The 26,048-nt window shown below is 38.9% G+C and overlaps 1 protein-coding gene across 1 annotated transcript; it reads left to right on the forward strand.

Moving 5' to 3' along the window:
- Positions 1 to 1,332: 1,332 nt before the first annotated feature.
- Positions 1,333 to 19,908, forward strand: LOC113010338 (NLR family CARD domain-containing protein 3-like). Its single transcript, XM_026149380.1, has 11 exons — positions 1,333 to 1,396; positions 1,808 to 1,940; positions 2,778 to 2,891; positions 4,170 to 4,289; positions 5,175 to 5,288; positions 8,425 to 8,558; positions 8,727 to 10,509; positions 12,062 to 12,232; positions 18,284 to 18,457; positions 19,616 to 19,644; positions 19,884 to 19,908. The coding sequence occupies exons 2-10, from the start codon at positions 1,819 to 1,821 to the stop codon at positions 19,629 to 19,631; spliced, it is 2,748 nt and encodes a 915-aa protein (XP_026005165.1). The 5' UTR covers positions 1,333 to 1,396; positions 1,808 to 1,818; the 3' UTR covers positions 19,632 to 19,644; positions 19,884 to 19,908.
- Positions 19,909 to 26,048: the final 6,140 nt, after the last annotated feature.

A 26,048-nucleotide genomic window follows, 5' to 3' on the forward strand; every position in this document is an offset into this window, starting at 1 on the left:
TGCTGAACTGCATTCCATTAACACACAGACACATTTACTGTCAGTACATTTGTGGCACATTGAATTCTTCCTCAGCCAACTCTGAGATTATGAAACACAAAAGCAAACATGAGACAAAAGTTGGAAATGAATCAATAAATGACGGCCCTGTTTGTGAGGGCAGCATCAAAGTGACGTCTGACCTAATGTTCATTGTCACTGATTTTGATCTTGAATGTGAAAAGGTGCATGGGAAACATTCGTGAAGACGACCTGCGATTCAAGACTAAAATAAACAAACAAAACCTTAATTTTCTCAAAACAAAATGATGAAAAAAAGTGTTTTTAAATCATTTCTATTTTTAAACATATGATCTTATAAAAAAAGCCAAACAAATAGAAAAATCCAGAGATAGATGATATCATCGAATACACAATTTGTCATATAATGAACTGAATTACCTTTATTCAAATGCTATGTTGTAAACTATAGTAGAAAATTAGTGCGTAAAGAAATCAGCTATAAAATCAGCCTCTCTGGGAGGCTGATTTTCTGAAGTAAAAAAGTACGTTAGTAAAACTGGCTAAAGTAAAGCTGGACACTGTTTGCATACAGTAACAATGATGATGTAAGATGCTGCATTTCTATATAAAGTAACAAGTTCAGGTGGAGGTGAAGTAGAGAAAAAGGTAACAATGTTGTACCAAAAGTCCAACTTAACGGCAGTGTCGGAGGTCCACGGAGAAAACCAGAGGAGGCACAGCTTCCCAAAGTGTTTCCACCGGAGTGATAATGGTTACAGAAAATACATAAATACATTAAATAACTATCTAAAAAGTAATGCTGAAATGACAGGGGTGCTGAATATCATTTCCCTGCTGAAAGTATATCCCACAATGGCACGTTGTTGCTCTTGGGCAAGAAACCAATTTTTTGGTGATTACACTGTCCTTTAATTATTATTGTTTTCATTTATTGACTTGTTATGTGACACCAACATCTCAGCGTTTAGCAAAATGAGGAGTAGATGAAGGTTCGACCTTTGACCTGTGGGTGGAGCAAACCCTAAATCGGCACATGACACAGTGAAAGCTACTGCTGAGACTAATATCATTTGTATGCATGTTCAAATTGAAATAAGTACATTTTTTAAAAAATGAGCTTGTTTAAAAATATCTGAAGACATATTTTTAGTTGTTTAAAGTCGTTTTAGTTCGTAATCTGAGCACTCTGGGTGAGTGACTCTATGCTGGTGGCATTTATGCAAATATAAATCTCTTCAAAAAGCCAATCTGTGTCTCACACAGCAGTGTGAGTGAATGTAGTCATTCAACTTCCTGTGGAGAGGGGAGGGACTGCTCTCATAAGGTGAGGCGGAAACAAAGGATTAAAAACAAACAGGAGGACAAAAACACGGTGAGTGTTACTGTGCATTTATGTGTTTTTTAGAATAATCAGAAAATTAGTTCCTGACTGGAAAACATGACATGAATGTTTCGCAAGTTAGAACAAAAACTGTGAATGTTGTTTTGGTTAGTTTTGGTGCTCAAGTTTGTGACTTAATCCAGAAAGAAGCATGATGGATAACATCAAATCTTTCTTCATGGTCACATCTTCCTGTCAGCAGTCTTTCTGTGGTTTTTAAGAGAGAACAAGGATCTGTTCATTCATTAGGTGGCGGGTCGAATAGGTTTATTATGTGTGTGTGTGTGTTTGTATTTAGGTGTCATATGTGTGTTGTATTTCCTGTTCTGCAAGTCACAGGTTTCTATAAATATGTTTGTCAGGATTTTCAACCTGCACTCACAGTTGTTGTTGTTCTGCCAGACTGCCTAAAGATGAAAAGCTTAGCTGAGGAAAGAGCAGAGTTTCCAGACATCAGCAGTATGTCCATGAACAGCGACAATTCTCGAGATTATCCTCCAGTCTTCAGTCATGATCCTGGATCCTCAGGCACAAAGTAAGAGACTGTTTCTGTTTTACTTATACAACACCACTTTTTGTCTTTTGCACAACCCACTCTCAATGTTGCACTTTTCTGTTTAACTGTCTTGAGTCTGTATCATTCACCTCTGTCTGGTGTTGCCCTGTGTTTTGCAGTCCTGTGTTGATTTTCTGTTATGTGTAGCACCATGGGTCTTGTAGGAACACTGTCTTGTTTCACTGTGTACTGTAACACATGGTTGAAATTACAATTAAGCAACTTGACTAGATTTTATTATTATTATTATTATTATTATTATTATTATTATTATTTTAGGCTTTATTGACATTTTAGCTCTTCTCCAGTCATTTTGATCAAAGCACTTGAAAAACTCACACAGTTATATTTTTAGCTGTGTTGCTGTCTCTCTGTAATATGTGCTTAATCTCTTTACATTTTTCCCCATGAAGTTTTGTAGTTTTATTTTCATTTGTAATATAGCTGCTCTTCTACTTTATGTATGATTTTGATTTGGTTAGATGCTACACCTTACAAAGGAACATGCTCATAGCTAGACCTTTAATTAAGAGACTCAATTAACTAGCTTTGTGTGACTCATTATCCTTTTTACCAGTGTTTGAATTAGTGAATGCAGATGAATGAAAAATAACTTGGATATGTAACATAAAAACCTAAACAAAACTGAAAATGTTAACTATAGATTCAAGAGTCGTGTTAAAAGGATGACCATGGTTCCAGTGGCTTTGAGAACATCCAGGGCTTCAGCTTCATGAGTCTGACAGAGGGATAAGCTGCTTAATGGCCACCAAGTAGAAGAACAATCTGGGCTTCATTCTATATTTGTGTTTCCAGACATCAGCAGCTCAAACACAGAGCAGAGTTTACAGGATCCATGTCCATGAACAGTGACAATTCTCGAGATTATCCTCCAGTCTTCAGTCATGAACCTGGACCCTCATTCACAAAGTAAGTGACTGATTCTGTTGTAAATTGAGCAAATATGATTTTGTTTTTTGCAGTCTTTAATATTATTTAAGAAGAATTTCAGTCTCCAGATGTGCAAAGCTGGTAGAGACATACCCTAAAAGACTGGCAGCTGCAATTGCAGCAAAAGGTGGTTCTACAAAGTATTGACTCAGGGGGCTGAATAATTACACACACCCCACTTTGTAAATTTTGTAAAAAAACATTTGTAAAAAATGTTTGGAATCATGTATGATTTTCGTTCCACTTCTCACATGTACACCACTTTGTGTTGGTCTTTCACGTGGAATTCCAATAACATTGATTCATGTTTGTGGCTGTAATGTGACAAAATGTGGGAAAGTTCAAGGGGGCCAAATACTTTTTCAAGCCACTGTATTCAGCCAGAGCAAAGCAATAGAATCAACAAACAATAGTCACAAAAACAAATCACTTGAATCTGCCTATGGTCTCATCTTTGAAAGGAGAGACATTGGAGGAGAGAAATGGGCATGCTTTGGCCATGAAACACCTGTCTCTGTGTAAATGTAACTCAATAGGAAAAGACCCGAGTTCTTGAAAGCTGTATTCCAATCAGAAACAATGAAATCCCAATCATCTAAATTACGCTTAGTCATCCTAATCAAGCAGCTAAAGGTTTTTCTCGCTAAGACAAGTTCTGGGCTGTGTGCCCGGTGCTACAAAGAATCCAGCAGAGCAGCGCACACACGCACCAACCCCATCTGTCTTGACTTAATTACTTTTGTCGAACAACCTCTCACAAAGCAGCTGGTTTGCTGTCTCTCTGTATGTGTTTGACCTTTTAATTTTCTCTTTCATTTTTAAAATAACTGCTCTTTTAACAGTATACTTATCCATGATGATTAGTTAGATGATGCCAACTAAACACCTTTCACGTCAACATGCGCGTAGCTAACCCTGTGTTAAAATAGCGAGTTAATTAACTACCTTTGTGTGACTTATTATCCCGATTCCCGTTGCCAGGATTAGTTAATCCAGATGAAAGGAAAATGACTTTGATATGTAACAGAAAGAAATAAACAAAAAACAAACTCAAAAATATTAACTAAGGATTCAAAAGTGGCTTAAAAAGGATGACCATGGTGCCAGCTTCCCCTACAGAAAGTACAGTGGTTTTGAGAACATCCAGGGCTTCAGCCTCATGAGTCTGACACTGACAGAGCACCAGCTTAATGGCCAACAACAGGAACATAGAAGTAGAAGAACAATGTGTGTTTCATTCTGTGTTTGTGCTTCCAGACATCAGCGGCACAAACACAGAGCAGAGTTTCCAGACATCAGCCGTATGTCCATGAACAGCGACAATTCTCGAGATTATCCTCCAGTCTTCAGTCATGATCCTGGATCCTCAGGCACAAAGTAAGAGACTGTTTCTGTTTTACTTATACAACACCACTTTTTGTCTTTTGCACAACCCACTCTCAATGTTGCACTTTTCTGTTTCACTGTCTTGAGTCTGTATCATTCACCTCTGTCTGGTGTTGCCCTGTGTTTTGCAGTCCTGTGTTGATTTTCTGTTATGTGTAGCACCATGGGTCTTGTAGGAACACTGTCTTGTTTCACTGTGTACTGTAACACATGGTTGAAATTACAATTAAGCAACTTGACTAGATTTTATTATTATTATTATTATTATTATTATTTTTATTATTATTATTATTATTATTATTATTATTATTATTATTATTATTATTATTATTATTTTAGGCTTTATTGACATTTTAGCTCTTCTCCAGTCATTTTGATCAAAGCACTTGAAAAACTCACACAGTTATATTTTTAGCTGTGTTGCTGTCTCTCTGTAATATGTGCTTAATCTCTTTACATTTTTCCCCATGAAGTTTTGTAGTTTTATTTTCATTTGTAATATAGCTGCTCTTCTACTTTATGTATGATTTTGATTTGGTTAGATGCTACACCTTACAAAGGAACATGCTCATAGCTAGACCTTTAATTAAGAGACTCAATTAACTAGCTTTGTGTGACTCATTATCCTTTTTACCAGTGTTTGAATTAGTGAATGTAGGTGAATGAAAAATAACTTGGATATGTAACATAAAAACCTAAACAAAACTGAAAATGTTAACTATAGATTCAAGAGTCGTGTTAAAAGGATGACCATGGTTCCAGTGGCTTTGAGAACATCCAGGGCTTCAGCTTCATGAGTCTGACAGAGGGATAAGCTGCTTAATGGCCACCAAGTAGAAGAACAATCTTGGCTTCATTCTATATTTGTGTTTCCAGACATCAGCAGCTCAAACACAGAGCAGAGTTTACAGGATCCATGTCCATGAACAGTGACAATTCTCGAGATTATCCTCCAGTCTTCAGTCATGATCCTGGATCCTCAGGCACAAAGTAAGAGGTTCCTTTTGTTGTAAACTGAACTGAAGATGATTTTGCTTTTTGCAGTCTTGGGTATTAATTCAAATGGGTTCGTGGGGTGGGGTCACTGGAATTTTCTCAACCACTTTAGCGACAGGTTTTATTTAAAATTAAATATCAAGGTGTGAAATGACTGCTTTTGGAGGAATTCATTGGAAATTCATCTGGAAAAGTCTGGAAAGTCTCATATATGAGCAACAATTGTGTGTTTCTTTCAGTTTGTATGATTTTTTAACATATTTATATTGTTTATCCATTAAGTTTTGTAGTTTTATCTTTAACCTCCTAGGACCTGGCATCCACATATGTGGACATCACATTTTGAGTTATTTAGATTCTTTGTTTTTACATTCAGCGGGTCCCAATCAGCACAAATATCACAGAGAAATTTAAAATGCATGCTGTGGAAGAGCTTGGGTCTTAGGATGTTACCTACTGCTCTCCTATCAGTGCATTCAACCATGATCTTAATTGGTTAGATGCTCCCAACCACACACCTGTAATGTGTAGTGATGTGCGATACCACTGATTTCCTTTCCGATCCGATACCAAGTACTTTTCAGGGTGGTATCGACGATACTGATCCGATACCGATACTTTATACAAAAAAACGTATTTTATTTATTGTATCTCAAATTATAGCGTCATAATGATTACAGGACATCAGATTACTTGTTCATCATATAGAAATAAAAAAAACTGAAGTTGTGCGCTATTTGAACACGTTGCCTGCCTGCAGCACTAAAGAACTCCGTGAGAGACGCGATTCGTCTCAACATACGCGCCTCATATTCTGTGATATGATTTACTCTGAGGTGTTTGACAAGGTTAGTGATGTTGCCACAACCAAACATGCCAACCCTCCCGATTTTTCCGGGAGAATCCCGGAGCCACCATTCTCCCGAATTTCCACCTGGACAACAAAATTGAAAAACCATATTGCAGAATTCATAGCGCGGCCGATCCAATTCCAGTTTCCAACAATGGTGGCAGCTGCTTAGTTTTAATATCACTCTTATTTCTCTTTCTGGGTCGCAAAAAAACCCAACTTTTAACATGTTTTCAGGTGAGAATGTAGCTGTGTAAACTTCAAATATCTGAGCCGATCGACACATCGTCTTCAAACCCCCGCAGGCTTTCACTACTCGGGTTAAACATGATATATAAGTCACTTTGATAATTTAAAAATGTTAATTGTTTGGCCTTTTCAGTGTTTTGTTTGTTCGTGAGTAAATCGGTTTGGCTTTTAAATGTTTAAATTAAATTTAACTTTATTAATCCCTCGGGTGGGTTCCTCCGGGGTTTTCACACAGCTGAATAAACGTCAAACAGAAAACTAATTAAAGAAAGTGTGAGACGGTCGAGAGTTTACGCCAGCGCCCGGTTATGTTTTAGAGAGCAAGGAGCAGACAGCTGAGTTTCACTCCACCGAGGGAACTCATGACGTCCTACCCGGCTTTCTTTAGACCGCGAAGGGCGGGTCCTCAGGTGGAAGCAGCCTCTGAATTTGGACACTCCCGCTGTTTCCAGGTCGGCCAATAATAACGGTGACATTTAACGTATTTTATCCGATAAATAAACACTGTAAAATGTGCCCTTTTGATTGTCTCCCTAATTCTGAGGTCTCAAGGTTGGGAAAGTATAGCCACAACACCTCACTCTTGGAGCACGTTTTTGCCACATGTATCTCAAACCACGTCTCAGCTGTTTGTGGAGGTAAAATACGTCCGCACAATTAGGCTCAGCCATTGTTGTGAGTGCGCACGCCAAGGCGCTGCGAGACATTTATACAGCCGTATTTCGCACATGACTATGAAAGGTGGAAGAGGAAGTAGTTCCTTTGAATGTAGACAATCCGAATGTTATAGTTTCTTTCCACTGTGTTGCTGTTAATGATAAACTACAAATTAACCCTCAATTATTAAAAATATTGATATTTTAATGTGAGAATCGATCCTAGAACATAAATGACTGGTATCGGAGGAATCGATATTTCAGGATCGATCCGCACATCACTAGTAATGTGAACACATTCGTAGCAAGACTGCCAATTCCTTGGTTACAATTATTTAAGGATAAAAATTATTTCCAGGATCCAGCGCTATATCCATGAACAGTCACAAGTCCAGAGATTATCGTCCAGTCTTCAGTCATGAACCTGGACCCTCAGTCACACAGTAGGAGACTGATTCTGTTGTAAAGTGAGCTGATGATGATTTTCTTTCTTGCAGGCTTTGATATTGTTTCAAAGGGGTTTTGTCAGAGTGGAGTCACTAAATGATATTTAACCAACTCCAGAGTAGGTTATTTTTTAGATTAGAAATCAAAATGAATTAAATGACTGCTATATAGCTCTGGGTAAATTCTGTCTTCCAAAAACAGGGAATTATTTGGGTGAACTTTTTTTTAACATGCCAGCTTTTTTCTAGTCTTTTTGAGAAAGGCTTTGATAATCTTTTTTGTTTTGTCTTTTTGTTTTTCCCCAAGCAGGCTCTTTTTAAAATCGATTTAAAATGACGAACCTAGGCCATAAACATGAAGTAATATGGGGTGGCTATAGCTGAGGTGGCAGAGCAGGTCAGCCACTAATCAGAAGGTCGGTGGTTTGATCCCAGGCTGTCTCCTGCATGCCAAATATCTTTGGGCAAGATACTAACCCCATGTTTGCCTACTGGTGGTGGTCAGAGGGCCCGGTGGCGCCAGTGTCCGGCAGCCTCGCCTCTGTCAGTGCGCCCCAGGGCAGCTGTGGCTACAATAGCTTGCCATTGTGTGGGTGAATAACTGAATGTAGTGTAAAGTGCTTTGGGGTCCTTAGGGACTGAGTAAAGCATTATACAAATTCAGGCCATTTACCATTTTAATAGACTGTTTGTCCAAAACTGAGCTGATAGTCAGTTGTCAGCAGAAAGAACTTTTTTTATGAAGTCTAACTATATTTGCCTATGTGTTAATGCATTCCAAGCAAATGTTTCTGGGTCATTCACAATTTATTAGCTATAGACATGAGCACTGACATGTCCTATTTCATTACGTGTTTCTGTCTTTGAAACAAAGTTTCCAGAAGGTATGTAAACTTGGGTATATTCTGAATTTATTTTGGTATTCACAGAGATGTGGCACTGGTTGGGGAGCCACTGTCCTGCTGTCCTTTGTGTCAGAATGTCTTGAAGGATTCATCAAGAAAGTCCTCCTGTCCCCAATGTGGAGAAAGATCCAGAACCAGACCTGGTCTGCAGACAACCAGTAAGAGCAGCTGTTGAAAAAGAAAGACTTAACACCTTTCTGCTGATGGACTGATTTTTTTTTTTTTTTTTTTTGGAAAAACTGCACTTCTTATTATGCTATTGACACATTAACCAGTTTTCTTGCTCTCTAGTTTTATGGGTTTTTGGTTTTAATTTCTGTCAACAGATGCTCATCTGCAGAAAATTTCAGATGCACTAAAGCTCAGTCTGAGAACAAGATATGAACATGTGACTGAGGAAACTAATAAAACAGGATGTGGAGCCCTCCTCAGAATGATTTACACTGAGCTCTACATCACTGAGGGACAGAATAAAGAATTTTGCTTCCAACATGAGGTGAGGCAAGTGGAGAGCGCTTCCAAGAAGAATATCCTCCTTGAAACACCAATCAGCTGCCAGGACATCTTTAAAGCCTTGCCTGACCAACAGAGACCCATCAGAGTGGTTCTGACATATGGTGTTGCTGGCATTGGAAAAACCTTCTTGGTGCAGAAGTTCACTCTGGACTGGGCAGAGGGCTTAGAAAACCAACACATCAGTGCGGTGGTTCTGCTTTCATTCAGAGAGCTGAACTTGGTCAGAGATGAGCAGTACAGTCTCCTGGAGCTGATCCATGATTTCTATCCAACATTACAGAGCGTCACAGCAGAGACGCTCACTGTGTGTAATCTTTTGTTCATCTTTGATGGCCTGGATGAAAGCAGACTTTTGTTGGATTTCACAAAAAGGAAGCTTTTGTCTGATGTCACACAGAAGTCAACCATCAGTGAGCTGCTGACAAATCTCATCGAGGGGAATCTGCTTCCCTCTGCTCTCATCTGGATAACTTCCCGACCCGCAGCAGCCAGTCAGATTCCTCCTAAATGTGTTGACAGGGTAACAGAAGTGCGAGGCTTCACTGACTCTCAGAAGGAGGAGTACTTCAGGAGAAGATTCAGAGATGAAGCATTCTCCAGCAGAATTATCTCCCACTTGAAAACATCCAGGAGCCTTTACATTATGTGTGGGATCCCAGTCTTCTGCTGGATCACTGCTACAATTCTGGAGCACATGTTGACTACAGAGGAGAGAGCAGAGCTGCCCAAGACCCTGACTGACATGTACTCACACTTCCTGCTGGTTCAGATAAAGAAGAAAAAGCACAAATACTCTGAAGGGCATGGGACAGGTGTACAGAAGCTTACCAATGCTGACAGGGAAGCTCTTCTGAAGTTGGGGGAGCTAGCATTTGAACATCTGGAGAAAGAAAATATCGTTTTCTACCAAGAAGACTTGGAGCAGTGTGGTCTGGACGTCACAGAGGTCTTGGTGTACTCAGGAATTTGTACAGAGATCTTCAAAGAAGAATCTGTGATCTTCCAGAAACCAGTTTACTGCTTTGTTCATCTGAGCATTCAGGAGTTTCTGGCTGCAGTCTACATGTTCCACTGTTACACCAACAGGAAGACAGAGGTGCTGCAGGACTTCCTTAGCAAAGACATCTCATCTCTGGAAGATCTTTTGAGCAATGCCATGGAGAAATCTTTCCTAAGTGACAGCGGCTACCTGGAACTGTTTGTTCGCTTCCTTCATGGCCTCACTCTGAAGTCCAACCAGAGACTCTTAGGTGGTCTGCTGGGTCAGACAAAGAGCAGTCCACAAATCGTCCAGAGAGTCATCAACAACCTGAAGGAGATTAAAACTTATGATAAGTGTCCTGACAGAAGCCTCAACATCTTCCACTGTCTAATGGAGATGAATGACCTTTCGGTACATCGGGAGATCCAAGACTTCCTGAAGTCAGAGAACAAATCTGTGAAGAAACTCTCTGGAATTCAGTGCTCAGCTCTGGCATATATGCTGCAGATGTCAGAAGAGGTTTTGGATGTACTGGATCTGATGAAATACAACACATCACAGGAGGGACGACAGAGACTTGTTGCAGCTGTGAGGAACTGCAGAAAGGCTCGGTGAGTCCAGATGTGATTAATAATATAAATTAGAGTAGATTTATAGTTTAGTTCTTTAAATGATTCTTACTATAATATTTTCATGATTCTTTTTACACTGTTCCTGTTATTTATTTTATTTATTTATTTATTAGAAACATTAAATGTCAGTTTAAGAGTGTCTTTTAAAGCTACTTAAATCCCATAAAAAACTATTTTTTACTCAATAATTTTCTGGTTAGTTAATTTTTTGCATGTCTATAGCTTCAGTTGAAGCAGCCATTGTGGCCACATGTGAAAAGGATGGGATAACACTGAATGTTGTCATAGTGATTTGATTTCAGCAGTACAAATACAAAAGTCAGTGACAACTATTGCTGCGGAAACACTAGCTGGTAGTCAGGCTGTACACGTGGTATTATATTTGTAACCAATAAACGAAAATATTCTTCCATTGCTCACAAACAGTTTACAATCATCCACAAACAGTATACATTGGACTATTTACATTTGGCACATAAGAACTGGGTAGGTCCTAATCAACTGTAACTTCCAATAATGTCAGGATAAAAGAAGCGTCTTAAGAGCTGCGTCTGTCATAAAATAAAACAGGTAATAAGACCAGCTGCCTATTTAGACTACGAGTGAAATGGCAGCTTACAAATGGACAGCAGACAGACAAATAGGCACACACAGATACAAACATCCATTCCCACCCACATGCTCTCATATTGTCATATGTCTGAATGTTCTGCACACTGCCAAACATGGTAAGAAAACTGTTTGACTCCACAGCTAGTTAAAGCCCCGTTAGTCCACAGTGCCGATTGTGACTACTCCCCCTGTGCACAATTACTAAAGGAACAGAACGTAAAAACGAAATAAGGAAAGAAAATACAACTTAACTGTAAATATTACACTAAACAAAATTGTAAAGTAAAAACTGAAACTCCCCATTATCTTACACTTTATCCTCATCCAAAATAATTCAAATCAAATTAGTAACAAATATACACTCTGTGAAATCTGAGTAAAGTCATAGATATATAGACCTTTTATCTTATGCAAAAACATTATCTATTTAATAAATCTTGACAACATCACTACGAGCGGCCATAAACCACTGATCATATGCAAAAGAGACTAACACGTAATAGTCGACGAATGCATCTGCACATCCAAATCACACGACAGATGGAAGACAATGTAGCAGCATGATGCAGCCTTGCCGAGTCTCCATTCAAATTGTGCCAAAAGTGCAAACTTCAAACTATTTACCAGGTTTTAGGTTGTGAAGTAAAACCAGACTTATGATAAATAATTTATGCCATGCTTATTCCTGAAAACTGTCCCTCTTTTCTCTCCTTGGCTTGCATATTAAATCTACAGAAAGATTAAAAATCGGTGGGTCTGACAGAGACTGGGAATAAATAATGTTTCATGTCAAACATTCAGATCAATTGAAACACTGATGTCAAGACAAAGTGTCCAGTTGTTTTTCATTAAGTGTATGAAGTAAATATAATGTGTCTTCTTCATAATAACATATTTTCTAACACATATGTCAACACAGACTTCACGATGTTTGGCTCTCAGAGAATCACTGTAAAACTGTGACCTCAGCTCTGATGTGCAACAACTCCAATCTGAGAGCGCTGCAGCTGAGTTCAATCAAGCTGCGGGATCCAGCAGAGGCACTGTTTGCTAGTCTGGGGCATCCAAACTGCAGACTGGAGACACTCAGGTCAGTTAACTGAATCTGTTGTTATTTCTGAAGGTCTTTTGAACTGTGAAGTTATGTCCTTATAACTCAGCTGCTGTGTTGTTAGACAGATGATGCAGAGGCACCGATCCAACTTTATTTTTTTTATTTATTTTGTGGTTCCAATAGTATACCTTAACTTTATTCATCCAGGACCTCTATTTTAGTGGGTGATTGTGGGAACTGTTTAAATGAACAAGATATATTTTAATTGATTCCTTCAAATCCAGCACGTATAATATTGGGAAATCATACACACAATTACAGGAATCTAAAAATCTTCAGCCCAGTATTGTACCAGTAACCATGACAGCTGGAAATATTAGGGGGATAATGTGGGTGCGACAAACACCAGAGTTTAGAGCAGCCGACTAATAGTCAGACCTTGTTCACATGCTGACATTTTAAAGATAAAAATAAACAATGAAATAAACAAATTCTAAAAGCATTATTTAGTTCTAATCCATGTGTACCAGTTGTATGATGGGTTCTGTAGGTTTAAGAAGAGCTGTCAATGTCTACATTTTTATTTTTTAATTAAGATACAAATAAAGACAGACTGTGTCCAAAACTTTAGGATAAAATCTTTTCTGTCAAAATAAATAAATGCTTTTACAGCTGAAGTAAAATCATCATGCAAGTAAAGTTTATATTTGCTAAAAATAAATGTTACAATCTCTAGCTTACACGTAAACACACACGTGCTAAACTTTTGTTTGAGGTTTTAGACGGAGCCCAAATAGGTTCTTAATGGTTGGTTTCGTAAGACACCACCTGTTTAATGATGGTCATCCACAGAGGACGTAAATGGCTGCTTTCACTCCTCTCTCAAACCATCTGTCTTCTCTGTCCATAATGTCACAACTGGTGTCCTTGAAAGTGAGTTTGAGTGAGAGTGACCTTTGTCCTTTAGATGCAGCTGTATTTGTCCTTTTGGTGTGGCTCTATGGAACGCCAGGACTGCCATAATGAATTAATTAAATACACCATTAAATAATTAATTAAATGTGGCAATAATTAATTAAAATTGGAATTAATTAATTAAATAAATAGTTATGACACATGTAATTAATTAATTATTGACACATTTAATTAATTAATTATTGACACATTTAATTAATTATTTATGTATTTCACATTTTAATTAATTATTGACACATTTAATTAATTATTGACACATTTAATTAATTATTTAATGATATATTTATTTATTTCATTTTGGCAGTCCTGGCGCCTGGCTCTCGTCATGAAATAATTTTATCTGTCAGCCTCACCCATCAAACTCAGGGGGCGGGGTTAACGCTGCCCATGCAGCTTCTCTAACATTTGATTGGTTGCCGTGCAAAGTAAGTCAAAACAGGTCGATCCTAGATAATCGATTGCTTGTGTAGACTTGGGGCAGCCAGTTATCCCAGAATGCAGATCAAATCACAGGCAGCAATGGTGGTGGTGTAGTTTTAAAATACCCCGTTTTTCTGTCACCAGCTACACTTTTAACAGTGTTTTAGCCGCGAATGTCGCGACGTATGTCTGGTCAGGTTGTCAACATAGAACATGCTTGCAAAAGTGCTCAGATGTTTTCAGAGATTTCACTAGCTCTGCTAACAATTAGCATGCAGAGTGCACCGAGGGGGTTACGTTAACCGGTTTGTTTACATATTCCACTCTCCGTGTTCCACATGTTGCATTCGCAGATTCTCATTTTCACCGAACGATCGTCTCTTTCCGCCTGGTCTTGTGTCTCTGTGCTTCTGTAACATAAAGAACGAGCTGACATTTTTCTCACGAAACCAGCGATCAGCTCAGCAGACCCTCAGTTTACCTGCATGCATCCTCCTCCTCATCTGTCAGCTGTTTAACACCTGCTGCTAATTCAAGAAACATGCCTAGTTACCTGGTGATAGTCACAGTTTAACTGGGCAGCCGGTGCTCAATATAACGCAATGTCAGCGCATTTTTCTGCACAAGATAAGTAAATATAGTATTTTCCCCGAGCGCAGAGCTGCTGGAGCTTGTTTCCTTACAGAGCACTTTATAGGCGAACAGCTTTATCAGCGGCTGATGTCCAATCACCAGCACACAGCTTTCAAACCTCAGCTGAGTTTTAGCTCTCAGTGGTTAAACGCTGGACTTCATTCACTCAGGTTCTGTCTGTCGGGTCACGTTTACTTCGCTGTTTTATTTACAACTGAGCAAATCGGTTTGGCTGAGGTTAAAGTTACGTTTCATAACTGCATAGTTTCACAGACGTTTAATGGTTCACTGGCACATGTGTTAGACTGAACTATCATCTAAATATCATCTGTTTTTTAATAATTATTCAACTGTATTCTAAGCACCAGCTGTCTGTTAGAATGTGATTTTTTTTCTCTCTCTGTTGGCAGAGGTATAAAAATGCGCAGGAAAATCTGACGTGCATGGCAAACTTCACCGACGATATTTAGGGAGGAATAAACACACATCAAACATAAATGAACCATTTGTCTGTCTCCATAATTGAGAGCATTTTCTCTTCTTATGTCAACACTCTCTCTCTCTCTCTCTCTCTCTCTTTTTTTTTTTTTTTTTTTTTTTGCTTTTTCGGTCATGTTATGTTTACCTGTCAAAGGCTGGTTACAAACTATGAAACACATCGTGCAGACTTCTGGATGTTAGAAGAAAACGAATACTGCTCATGAATGAGACTAAAGGCAGGAAGGTGTCCTTTAAAACTAAACATGTTAATAGGACCTCCCTGTTTATATCATAGTTTATGATATAGCATGTGTATTTCAGTAATAGCCTGCTGAGGCCACTATACGTGCTGGCCTCATATCAAATGTGAAGGCAGACTGAGTCTATGTTTGACGTTTTTTATATCTAATCTTCCTTTTCAAACATTTAAACAGCAGCGAGTCTGCAGCTGAGGGAACACAAATTCAAATTGTCGGAACAGGTTTGCTCGTTTCTTGGATTCATTTGGTGATTTATTAAATGTATAACTGTTATTCTAATCTGTTGCTGAGTCTCTTACACTTTTCTTTATGCTGTATATTTTCACGTCACTGGAATAGTTGGCAGTTAGATAGTCAGCTGGGAAACTTTGTGTTAACTCATGGAGCTGAGGATATCGTGGATATGCTGACCTCGCTGCGTGGTGTACAGAGCGAGGTCAGCATGATTAATATTCACAATAAAAATATTAGCCGAACATCATGAAGTCTGTATGTGTTTCATAGTGTCGAACAACCTTTGTACAGTTAAAGCCAGCAGTTACTACATGACGGAAACACCAACGTTATCTCTTTTATGTGTTTATACACAGGTCATGCTGATTACTGAACAAAAACCCAAAGATCAGATGTTAAACAGATTTATTTGCTCTCTCTCCTCCTTAAACATGTTTTTAATGTTAGTTATAATTCAGAATTGGCGACTGAAACACGTAGGACACATAAGAACATCAGGAAATAAAACATCGATAAATATAACCTCAGTAAAAGAAGTCAGCGGGGGTTACTACAGCTGTGTACCGGGGCCTGCGCTTTGTCGGTGGGATTGCTTGCGAGGCGAGCGGGTCTATCCCACGCTTTGCCGTGAGACTGGGACGACATCTCCGAAATCATCGAAACACTTTTGCAAAGAGGCTGTATCTTGACAAACCGACCAGACACATGAAGATTAAACCACTACATTCTCGGCTAAAAAAATATTAAAACGGTATTTGGTAACACACAAACAGGGTTTTTCAAAGCTCAGTTCTGTTAGCTTCCACATGCCGGTTGTTGTGTGCTAGAAACAATGGCCACCAGGCCAAAGCAATGGTTTTGACTCGATCAGCGTTAACCCCGCCCCCTGAGTTTGATGGGTGAGGCTGACAGATAAAATTATTTCATGATGAGAGCCAGGCGTCAGGACTGCCAAAATGAAATAAATAAATATATCATTAAATAATTAATTAAATGTGTCAATAATTAATTAAATGTGTCAATAATTAATTAAATGTGAAATACATAAATAATTAATTAAATATGTCAATAATTAATGAAATGTGTCAATAATGAATTAAAATGTGAAATACATAAATAATTAATGAAATGTGTCAATAATGAATTAAAATGTGAAATACATAAATAATTAATTAAATATGTCAATAATTAATTAATTAAATGTGTCAATAATTAATTAAAACGTGAAATACATAAATAATTAATTAAATGTGTCAATAATTAATTAATTACATATATCATAACTATTTATTTAATTAATTAATTAATTCCAATTTTAATTAATTATTGCCACATTTAATTAATTATTTAATGGTGTATTTAATTAATTCATTATGGCAGTCCTGGCATTCCATAGTTACTATCATGGTCTGTGGACAGACCATATGGAGTATGAGTGTAGGACCTAAATGCAGACACAGGGGAACAGAATTTGAACGTGAATAAAAAGCGAGCCTTTATTGAGCTGAAACATGAGAAACAAAAATACAACGCAAGATACCCGTGGGGCAAAACTAAATATCTGACTAAGCAGTGACCAGACTGTGAAACAACTAAAAACCCTGTCACGGTTCTGGGTGACCCAGTGTTTTTGTGTTTCATTTTATTTTGATCAGCCCCTGTGTGTATTTAGTCTGTGTCTTTCTGTCCAGTCAGTGTCAGGTCATCTGTTGTACCACCCCATGTCATGTTATTGTGTGTGACAATGGTGTTCGGGGCATGTTCAAGTCTTGTTTATATCTTCAGAGAGTGAATATTCATAAAGCTTGTTGCAGTGTTAACTAAGACAAATTACTATATTTGGTTACAAAGTGTGCTGTGCAAGCGTGGTTATATGATGTGAGTGCAGCCCGCCTAGGTTGTTGTGGTTATCTTGTCCACCCAGGTGGCTTCTTCACTGAGTGCAGTCTGTTCTTCTCAAGGCTGCTTGTTTCCTTTATGGAGGTCATGCACATATTCATATGCATGGTTTACATAGGGAGCAAACAAAAGCATTCTAGCTTTTTAAATGGCAACCTACAACACATTAACCCTAACAACAATACAGTGGAACCCCGACTTACGAATACCCCGTTTCACGAAAAATTCAAGTTATGAAGGCGTTGGACGGCAATATTTCTGCCCGTGTTACTGCAAAATGCCAGAGTAACGAAATCCGCTGGCTCTGATTGGCTGAGCCTACAATGCCTTCCGAATCATGTGACAACCCCTTGGCTTCTGTTCTTGTGCTTCGCTGTTCCACTTGAACGACGTATTGTTGTTCTAGTTAGCAATTAGCCTATAGCCTATCATTCAGCATCGCATCACTCAAAACACGCAATGGGTGCTTCGACTTACGAAAATTTTTGACTTACGAAAGACCCTCGGGAACTAATTAATTTTGGGGTTCCACTGAACTGGTTCCGCATTATGTCCACTGTACATAGACTAAATACACACAGGAGGTAATTAAGGGAAGTGGAAACACACGGGGACACAACTGACACAAATGAACGTCATGACACCACAGAGAAGGTGAAACTAAAACAATGCACACTGAACAAAAGACCTAAACAAAACAAAACAGGAAACACAGAGAGATGCAGACATGACACAGGCTTGACACACAAACAGCAAATACATAACATGACTCAGAAGACCAGAACAGACTTACACCAGGGGACATGACGAGACTCATAATTAAGGAGACATGAAAGGACTTAAACTAGACTACAACTTAAGGCAATAAATAACAATATTAAGACTTAGCTTTATCTCATAAACTCAACTAAACCCTTAAATTTAAGAAAAGCACACTACTTGAACAAAATATAAACATAAGAAACCAATACAAAAAACACAAAAGACTGGGTTTGCCGAGTACCAACTTTGTGTGTGTGTGGGGTTTTGTTTTGGGGTTTTTGGGTTTTTTTTGCATGTTTGCACTTGACAATATTCTGTACAGTTTGCAATAGTCTGCATCTCAATTAGCTGTTTACTTGGTTTCTCAAAAGATAAAGGTAATTTAATAAAATAACACTCTGTAATTCACATGATTGTTATTCAGATTTGAGAACGTCACTTTGTCAGAGAACAACTGTGCTGCTCTGCTCAGTGCTCTGAAGTCCAACCCCCCCTATCTGAAACGTCTGGATCTAATAGGATGCAACCTGGAGGGCTCAGGAATGAAACAGCTGTATGATTACCTGGAGAGTCCACACTGCAAACTACAGTTTAAAAGGTCAGTTCACTTGACTTGGATTATGAAGGAAAAATATTTCTTTGGTTTTTGTTTATCAGTGTGTCTGCAGAAAAAAACAATCACACATAGAAAGAGAATAAGGATGCGTGTAGAAGGCTGACTTTGTGATGATCCACAGTAACAAAAGTAAAAGTTACTCCTCTTTTTAGAGAAAAAAGCTTTAAATGTGCAGTTTATATGGTAACATTGAACTGCACATTTAAAGGTCTCGTGTCCTAAAAGTTTCTGAATTGTTAGTTTCACATGTCCACAGAATCTATATTTCTGGACTTCTGTCCAAAACAACACAAGATCTTTTTTTAACCATGTCTGCATACCTTAGAAACTCCTTTCAGTGTCTGTGGATTCAAGTCAAATTGGAATGGGAACTACACCCACCTCTTTCTGTGGAAAACAGTAAACAGGAGCAGAGCAGCTCTTTAAGTACAGTGTGTATAGCTTTTTGATAGAGATTTGACACTGCATGGCTTCTAACTGCAAATGCGGCAAATTTAAATAAATATTTTATAGCCATTATGTTCTCAGAAACGGAAAATTCCTTCTTGAAAACAGATGAACTGTGAATTTGTCTGTATCAAAACTAAATATGACAGGAAATGTTACTTCTGTCCCATTCACAATAGCAAGCTGCTCACTTCTTACTGGACCTACATCTTAACAGGTTACACCAAGAAGCACTGGCTGATCAGTAATAGTAACAACAATGAGTTGATTGCAAACATTTGGGGCGACCATGGCTCAGAAGGTCGCCGGTTCGATCCCCGGGCCCTCTGTCCTGGTCGTTGTGTTCTTGGGCAAGACACTTTACCCTACCGCCTACTGGTGTTGGCCAGAGGAGCCGATGGCGGGACATGGCAGCCTCGCTTCTGTCAGTCTGCCCCAGGGCAGCTGTGACTACAACTGTAGTTTGCCTCACATTCACACACTGGCAAGTGTGTGAATGTGAGAGTGAATGAATAGTGGCATTGTAAAGCGCTTTGGGTGCCTTGAAAAGTGCTATATAAATCCAATCCATTATTAAATCCTGGATGCACTTATACTCAGTTTTAATGTTGTTTGATTAGTATGACTTTTTGTCATATGATGTAACAATTAATGTTCTCCTGTTCTTGGTCCTGTCTCATTGTGTTCCTGCAGAGTGACCTCAATTTAAATGCTGTATTGTGGTGAGTATTATTTAGATACTGTAGTGGGATTAATTTATGTATTTCACTGTCAATTCCAAGAGTATTAAAGATAATTTTAAGATGAATCATTGTTATATATATATATATATATATATATATATATATATATATATATATATATATATATATATATATATATATATATATATATATATATATATATATATATATATATATATATATATATCCATCCATTCGCTTCCGCTTATCCTTTTCAGGGTCGCGGGGGGCGCTGGAGCCTATCCCAGCTGTCATAGGGCGAGAGGCGGGATACACCCTGGACAGATCGCCAGTCTGTCGCAGGGTCATGAATCACAAAAATGTTTGATGTCTGTTTATTTTCAGAGTTAAGAAGCAAATGTGTCATTCCTCTCTGTGGTGAAAATGAAATGACTGTTTTCCTAATAAATGATGTGAAGCATATGTATCAGTCTTTTAATCTTAATCCGATCAAGTCATGCAGTGATTCCTGCAGAGTGACCCTGAAAGAAATCAGTGGTCAAAGTGTGACTCTACTCAGACAGTGTGGCCTTAACTCCAATGTCAAGCTTCAGTTCATGGATAAGGTCTTTGGAAACTGCTGAACTTCTCTTCAGTGAATGGAGTACAGGACTGAGGTAAAACACCTCAGAGTGTGCTGAGGTAATTTCCACTTCACCACTGCTGTATGCCTTTACTTGATGGATGACTCGTATAACTCTAGTTAGTGTGTCGTTAATAGACTGTTGACTTTCCTACACTCTAAAACATTCAGCTCACCCAGCTAAACAAGATTTTGTCTTCAGTTTTGATTTATTTCCAAGAACAATCTTGTGATACAGGTTTCATTGCACTCGTTTCACACCCAAGGACCAACTGAGTTTCATACCTCCAGATACTCTTCTGAGTTGAAGGATACTTTTCAGGTACAATAGCTTCCATCTAGCTAGTCTTCAAATTAAAAAGCAGACTTTCATTGTGCAGGTCCTTGTTTATTATTCTACGATGAGACATTTTAATAATTTCACTGCTGTAATTTCACTGTTGAACATTGTCTTGCTTGGGGTGATTCATTACTGATACAGCAGTGTTTTTTGTGTTATGTGTGTTATGTTGCACTTCAGAGAAGGGTTTGTCACCACATACTGGATTAAATGGGATTCCTGTTTTGTAATTTTGCAGTATATGGAACATACATATATTTGTTAAAGGAGTACAGTCCATCTGGAAGGTATTCAGAACACTCAACTGGTTCTGCATTATGTCATGGTACTGTCTTATTCCAAGATGAATTAAATTCATTTTCATCTCTACACACAATGCACTATAGTGACAAAGTCAGAAAAATATTTGTAATTGTTTCAAATGTATCAATTTTTTAAATATGAATATATACTAAAATATATTAACAGCCAAAGAGTTCAGTCTTTTTTTCATCAAATCAGTGAATGTTGTTTCTAATGGTCCACAAGTCCTTCAGCTGTCTTTTGTCAAACTGTAAACAGGCTATCATGTGTCTTTTACTGAGGAGGGGGTCCCATCTGACCACTCTATGATACAGACCATGTTGGTGGAGAGCTTCAGAAATGGTTCCAATTCTGTCTATTAACTCTATATACAATTCCTTGGACTTCAAGGCTTGGTTTGTTTTCTGGCATGCACTATCAAGTATGGGACCTTATCAAATCACAATAAATCATAATACCTAATCACTCATAAATCATGTCCAGTCAAATGTATTTTCCACAGGTGGATTCTTATCAAGTTGTGTGAAGATCTGACAGATGATCAATAAAACAGGAAGCAGCTAGCTCAGTTTTGAGTGTCACAGAAAGGGCTGCACATACTCCCCTGTCACATACTGTATGTTTCGGTTGATGAAAAATGCATTTGTCACAAAGGTCAGTCTGTAGACCAACAGATATACATATAATTAGAGAATAGCAAGATAAATACATGCACAGAAAATCTATTAAATGTCTGTGTATCGTCTCCTTAACCTGCATTTTATGGTTATCTCTGTGTTGCAGCGTCACTGTGGAATGGTGAACTTCGGTTAAAGCCTACGTTAAATCTTAGAGGCAACAGACAATTAAATATTAAAAAGAACATATTTACAGTGGGGCAAAAAAGTATTTAGTCAGCCACCGATTGTGCAAGTTCCCCCACTTAAAATGATGACAGAGGTCAGTAACTTGCACCAGAGGTACACTTCAACTGTGAGAGACAGAATGTGAAAAAAAAATCCATGAATCCACATGGTAGGATTTGTAAAGAATTTTTCCGTAAATCAGTGTGGAAAATAAGTATTTGGTCAATAACAAAAATACAACTCAATACTTTGTAACATAACCTTTGTTGGCAATAACAGAGGTCAAACGTTTACTATAGGTCTTTACCAGGTTTGCACACACAGTAGCTGGTATTTTGGCCCATTCCTCCATGCAGATCTTCTCGAGAGCAGTGATGTTTTGGGGCTGTCGCCGAGCAACACGGACTTTCAACTCCCGCCACAGATTTTCTATGGGGTTGAGGTCTGGAGACTGGCTAGGCCACTCCAGGACTTTCAAATGCTTCTTACGGAGCCACTCCTTTGTTGCCCGGGCGGTGTGTTTTGGATCATTGTCATGTTGGAAGACCCAGCCTTGTTTCATCTTCAAAGTTCTCACTGATGGAAGGAGGTTTTGGCTCAAAATCTCACGATACATGGCCCCATTCATTCTGTCCTTAACACGGATCAGTCGTCCTGTCCCCTTGGCAGAAAAACAGCCCCATAGCATGATGTTTCCACCCCCATGCTTCACAGTAGGTATGGTGTTCTTGGGATGCAACTCAGTATTCTTCTTCCTCCAAACACAACGAGTTGAGTTTATACCAAAAAGTTCTACTTTGGTTTCATCTGACCACATGACATTCTCCCAATCCTCTGCTGTATCATCCATGTGCTCTCTGGCAAACTTCAGACGGGCCTGGACATGCACTGGCTTCAGCAGCGGAACACGTCTGGCACTGCGGGATTTGATTCCCTGCCGTTGTAGTGTGTTACTGATGGTGACCTTTGTTACTTTGGTCCCAGCTCTCTGCAGGTCATTCACCAGGTCCCCCCGTGTGGTTCTGGGATCTTTGCTCACCGTTCTCATGATCATTTTGACCCCACGGGATGAGATCTTGCGTGGAGCCCCAGATCGAGGGAGATTATCAGTGGTCTTGTATGTCTTCCATTTTCTGATGATTGCTCCCACAGTTGATTTTTTCACACCAAGCTGCTTGCCTATTGTAGATTCACTCTTCCCAGTCTGGTGCAGGTCTACAATACTTTTCCTGGTGTCCTTCGAAAGCTCTTTGGTCTTGGCCATGGCGGAGTTTGGAGTCTGACTGTTTGAGGCTGTGGACAGGTGTCTTTTATACAGATGATGAGTTCAAACAGGTGCCATTCATACAGGTAACGAGTGGGGGACAGAAAAGCGTCTTACAGAAGACGTTACAGGTCTGTGAGAGCCAGAGATTTTCCTTGTTTGAGGTGACCAAATACTTATTTTCCACCCTGATTTACGAAAAAATTCTTTACAAATCCTACCATGTGGATTCATGGATTTTTTTTTCACATTCTGTCTCTCACAGTTGAAGTGTACCTCTGGTGCAAATTACTGACCTCTGTCATCATTTTAAGTGGGGGAACTTGCACAATCGGTGGCTGACTAAATACTTTTTTGCCCCACTGTATGTGCTTAAACTCAAATTTGTAAATTCAATACACAGATTCCTCTGTCCTCTCAAATTTCAGGCCTATTTCAAAGCTTCCCTTTCTATTTAAAATTTTGGAAACTATTGTATTTGTTCAGCTGCAATCTTTTGTAAATGGACACAATGTTCTTAAGAGGTTTCAGTCTGGTTTTAAAGCTCTTCACAGCCCTGAAACTGCACTTTTAAAAGTTCTTAACAATCTTTATTAGCCACTGACTCAGGAGACTCAGCGGTGCTTTTGCTTTTGGATCTGACAGCTGCCTTTGATATTGTTGATCACAGCATCTTGATCTCATGACTGGAGCATTGCGGCATCAAGCTCATTCCATTAGAGTGGTACAAGTCATACCTATCTGACAGGACTTCCTCTGTGAGCTTTGGAGATCTAGTTGTGGTGTCCCCCAGGGATACTGGGGCCAAATTTATTCTCTATTTATATGCTGTCTCTAGGTCAAATTTTTAGCAAATATAACATTTGTTGCCAGTGACACTCAGATCTATCTTTAACTGAAGAGAAGCTCCAGCACCTCTCATGTTAACCTGCAAAGTCCTGAGCCTTTTATTAAATTGCATGCCAAAAATTTGGGGGTTATATTTGACAGCAATTTCACCTTGGAAAAACAGATTGGCTCAGTTGTACAGTGTTTTTTTTTTTAACTGAGGCTTTTATCAGGAGATGACCAGGGGAAGGACATTGCAGGTCACAATGTCCTTCCCCTGGTCATCACAGATCACCTCCCACACATTAGACACAAAACAGTCCTTAATAACCTCATCGCTCTCCTCTGACCATCTCTGCACTGTGCGGTTGATTTGTGGCTCTCAGCGCACTAAGGGTTTGTACACAGGGACAAGGTGCACCAGGCTGTGATCGGATCTTCCCAGAGGTGGATGTGATGAAATGTATGCCTCCTTTGTGCTGGCTTAATACAGTAAGTCCAATGTTTTATTGTCTCTGGTGGGGCATGACACATACAGGGTGAAGGTGGGCAGTGTGGAGTCCAGAGATGCATGATTTTAGTCCCCTGATATTAGAAAAAGGGTTCTCAGAGATTGCAATTGCAGTCTGCTGTTAGCTCGTCCATATTATTAGGGAGCAATCACACATTTCCCATGATTACAGAAGGGAGAGATGGTGTGTTTTGTCTCCCTTTTGGGTGACGACGCTCCTTCCCGGCACGACACCTCGTCTATTTCTCCTGATCTCGCTAGGGATGTCGGGTCTTTGAATTGAATGGGTGTCTTTGAATTAAATTTACCAAATAAAGTTATAATAAAGTTCCATTTAATTGTCTGGGTCACCGCAAATTATGACAAACCAGTACTTTTGATTTCTGTACCTTAGTAGCCACAATGGGCTTGCAATTGGCTTTAACACACACACATAAATATATGCAAGTATGGTTATAGGCATATATATATTTGTGTTACAGTTAACATTTTCTATCATAACAGACACATTGCAGTGTGATTATAGGTATATTTTACAATAGTTTTATTAAATGAATCTTAAAAAGAATACCAATGCACCACTATCTTTGTCCAAATTGCCTACGGGTGATCGTGGCTCAAGAGTTGGCAGTTTGTCTTGTAATCGGAAGGTTGCCGGTTCGAGCCACGGCTCCGACAGTCTCGGTCGTTGTGTCCTTGGGCAAGACACTTCACCCGTTGCCTACTGGTGGTGGTCAGAGGGCCCGGTGGCGCCAGTGTCCGGCAGCCTCGCCTCTGTCAGTGCGCCCCAGGGCAGCTGTGGCTACAATGCAGCTTGCCATCACCTGTGTGTGAATGTGTGAGTGAATGGGTGGATGACTGGATGTGTAAAGTGCTTTGGGGTCCCTAGGGACTAATAAAGCACTGTACAAATACAGGCCATTTACCATTTAATGAAGAAATCTTCAGAAGAAGGGGACAGGCTTTACTTGCTGCCAAGACTGATCACATTCACATTAAAGAACTGTGACATTGAGACATCAAAGTAAGACTGTTTCAGCTGCAAGACCAGCCAACATCTGTCATTTACTGATTCCTTGGGACTGAAGTAAACAAAACAAAACATAATTACATATTGCATATGTCCTGTGTTTTACTCCAAGAGTTCACTTATTTGTTTCATCTCATTTCTCTTTTAATCCGTTAATCTGTTTTACCCTTATCATACAGCATTTTAGCATCACATTCTATTTTGCCTGGTCTAAAGGTTAAATGCACTGTAAGAGGCTTTAAATCAAACAGAAACAGTTGTTCTGTGACACACACACACACACACACACACACACACACACACGACCTTTATGTAAATACAAGTTTTAAATAACAGAAATCCCAAAATAAATATTGAAAACTTTCCAAATGACAAAGTGCTCAGTGAGAGCTTCACTCTTTCCTTCTCCCTCTCATTTCATTTTTTTTCTTAAGTTGCTGATTTAAAAAAAAAAACCAAAACATTACTAACATATTAGAAACCCCCTGAATAGTCGTGTAACAGATCAAAGACACAACTATTAGTCATCTCTGACACACAACCAGAAAACATGTCTTGACTGGAATGCAGTTCAGCAGGTTTTGCTTTAGTCAGAAAAACGTCAGCTAAAGACTCTACAACACATTTTAACACAAATGTATACTTAGACTCTATCTGAAGCCACAAAGCTACACAGACA

This window comes from Astatotilapia calliptera, chromosome 3, assembly GCF_900246225.1.
Source record: "Astatotilapia calliptera chromosome 3, fAstCal1.2, whole genome shotgun sequence".
NCBI classification, from domain to species: Eukaryota; Metazoa; Chordata; class Actinopteri; order Cichliformes; family Cichlidae; genus Astatotilapia; species Astatotilapia calliptera.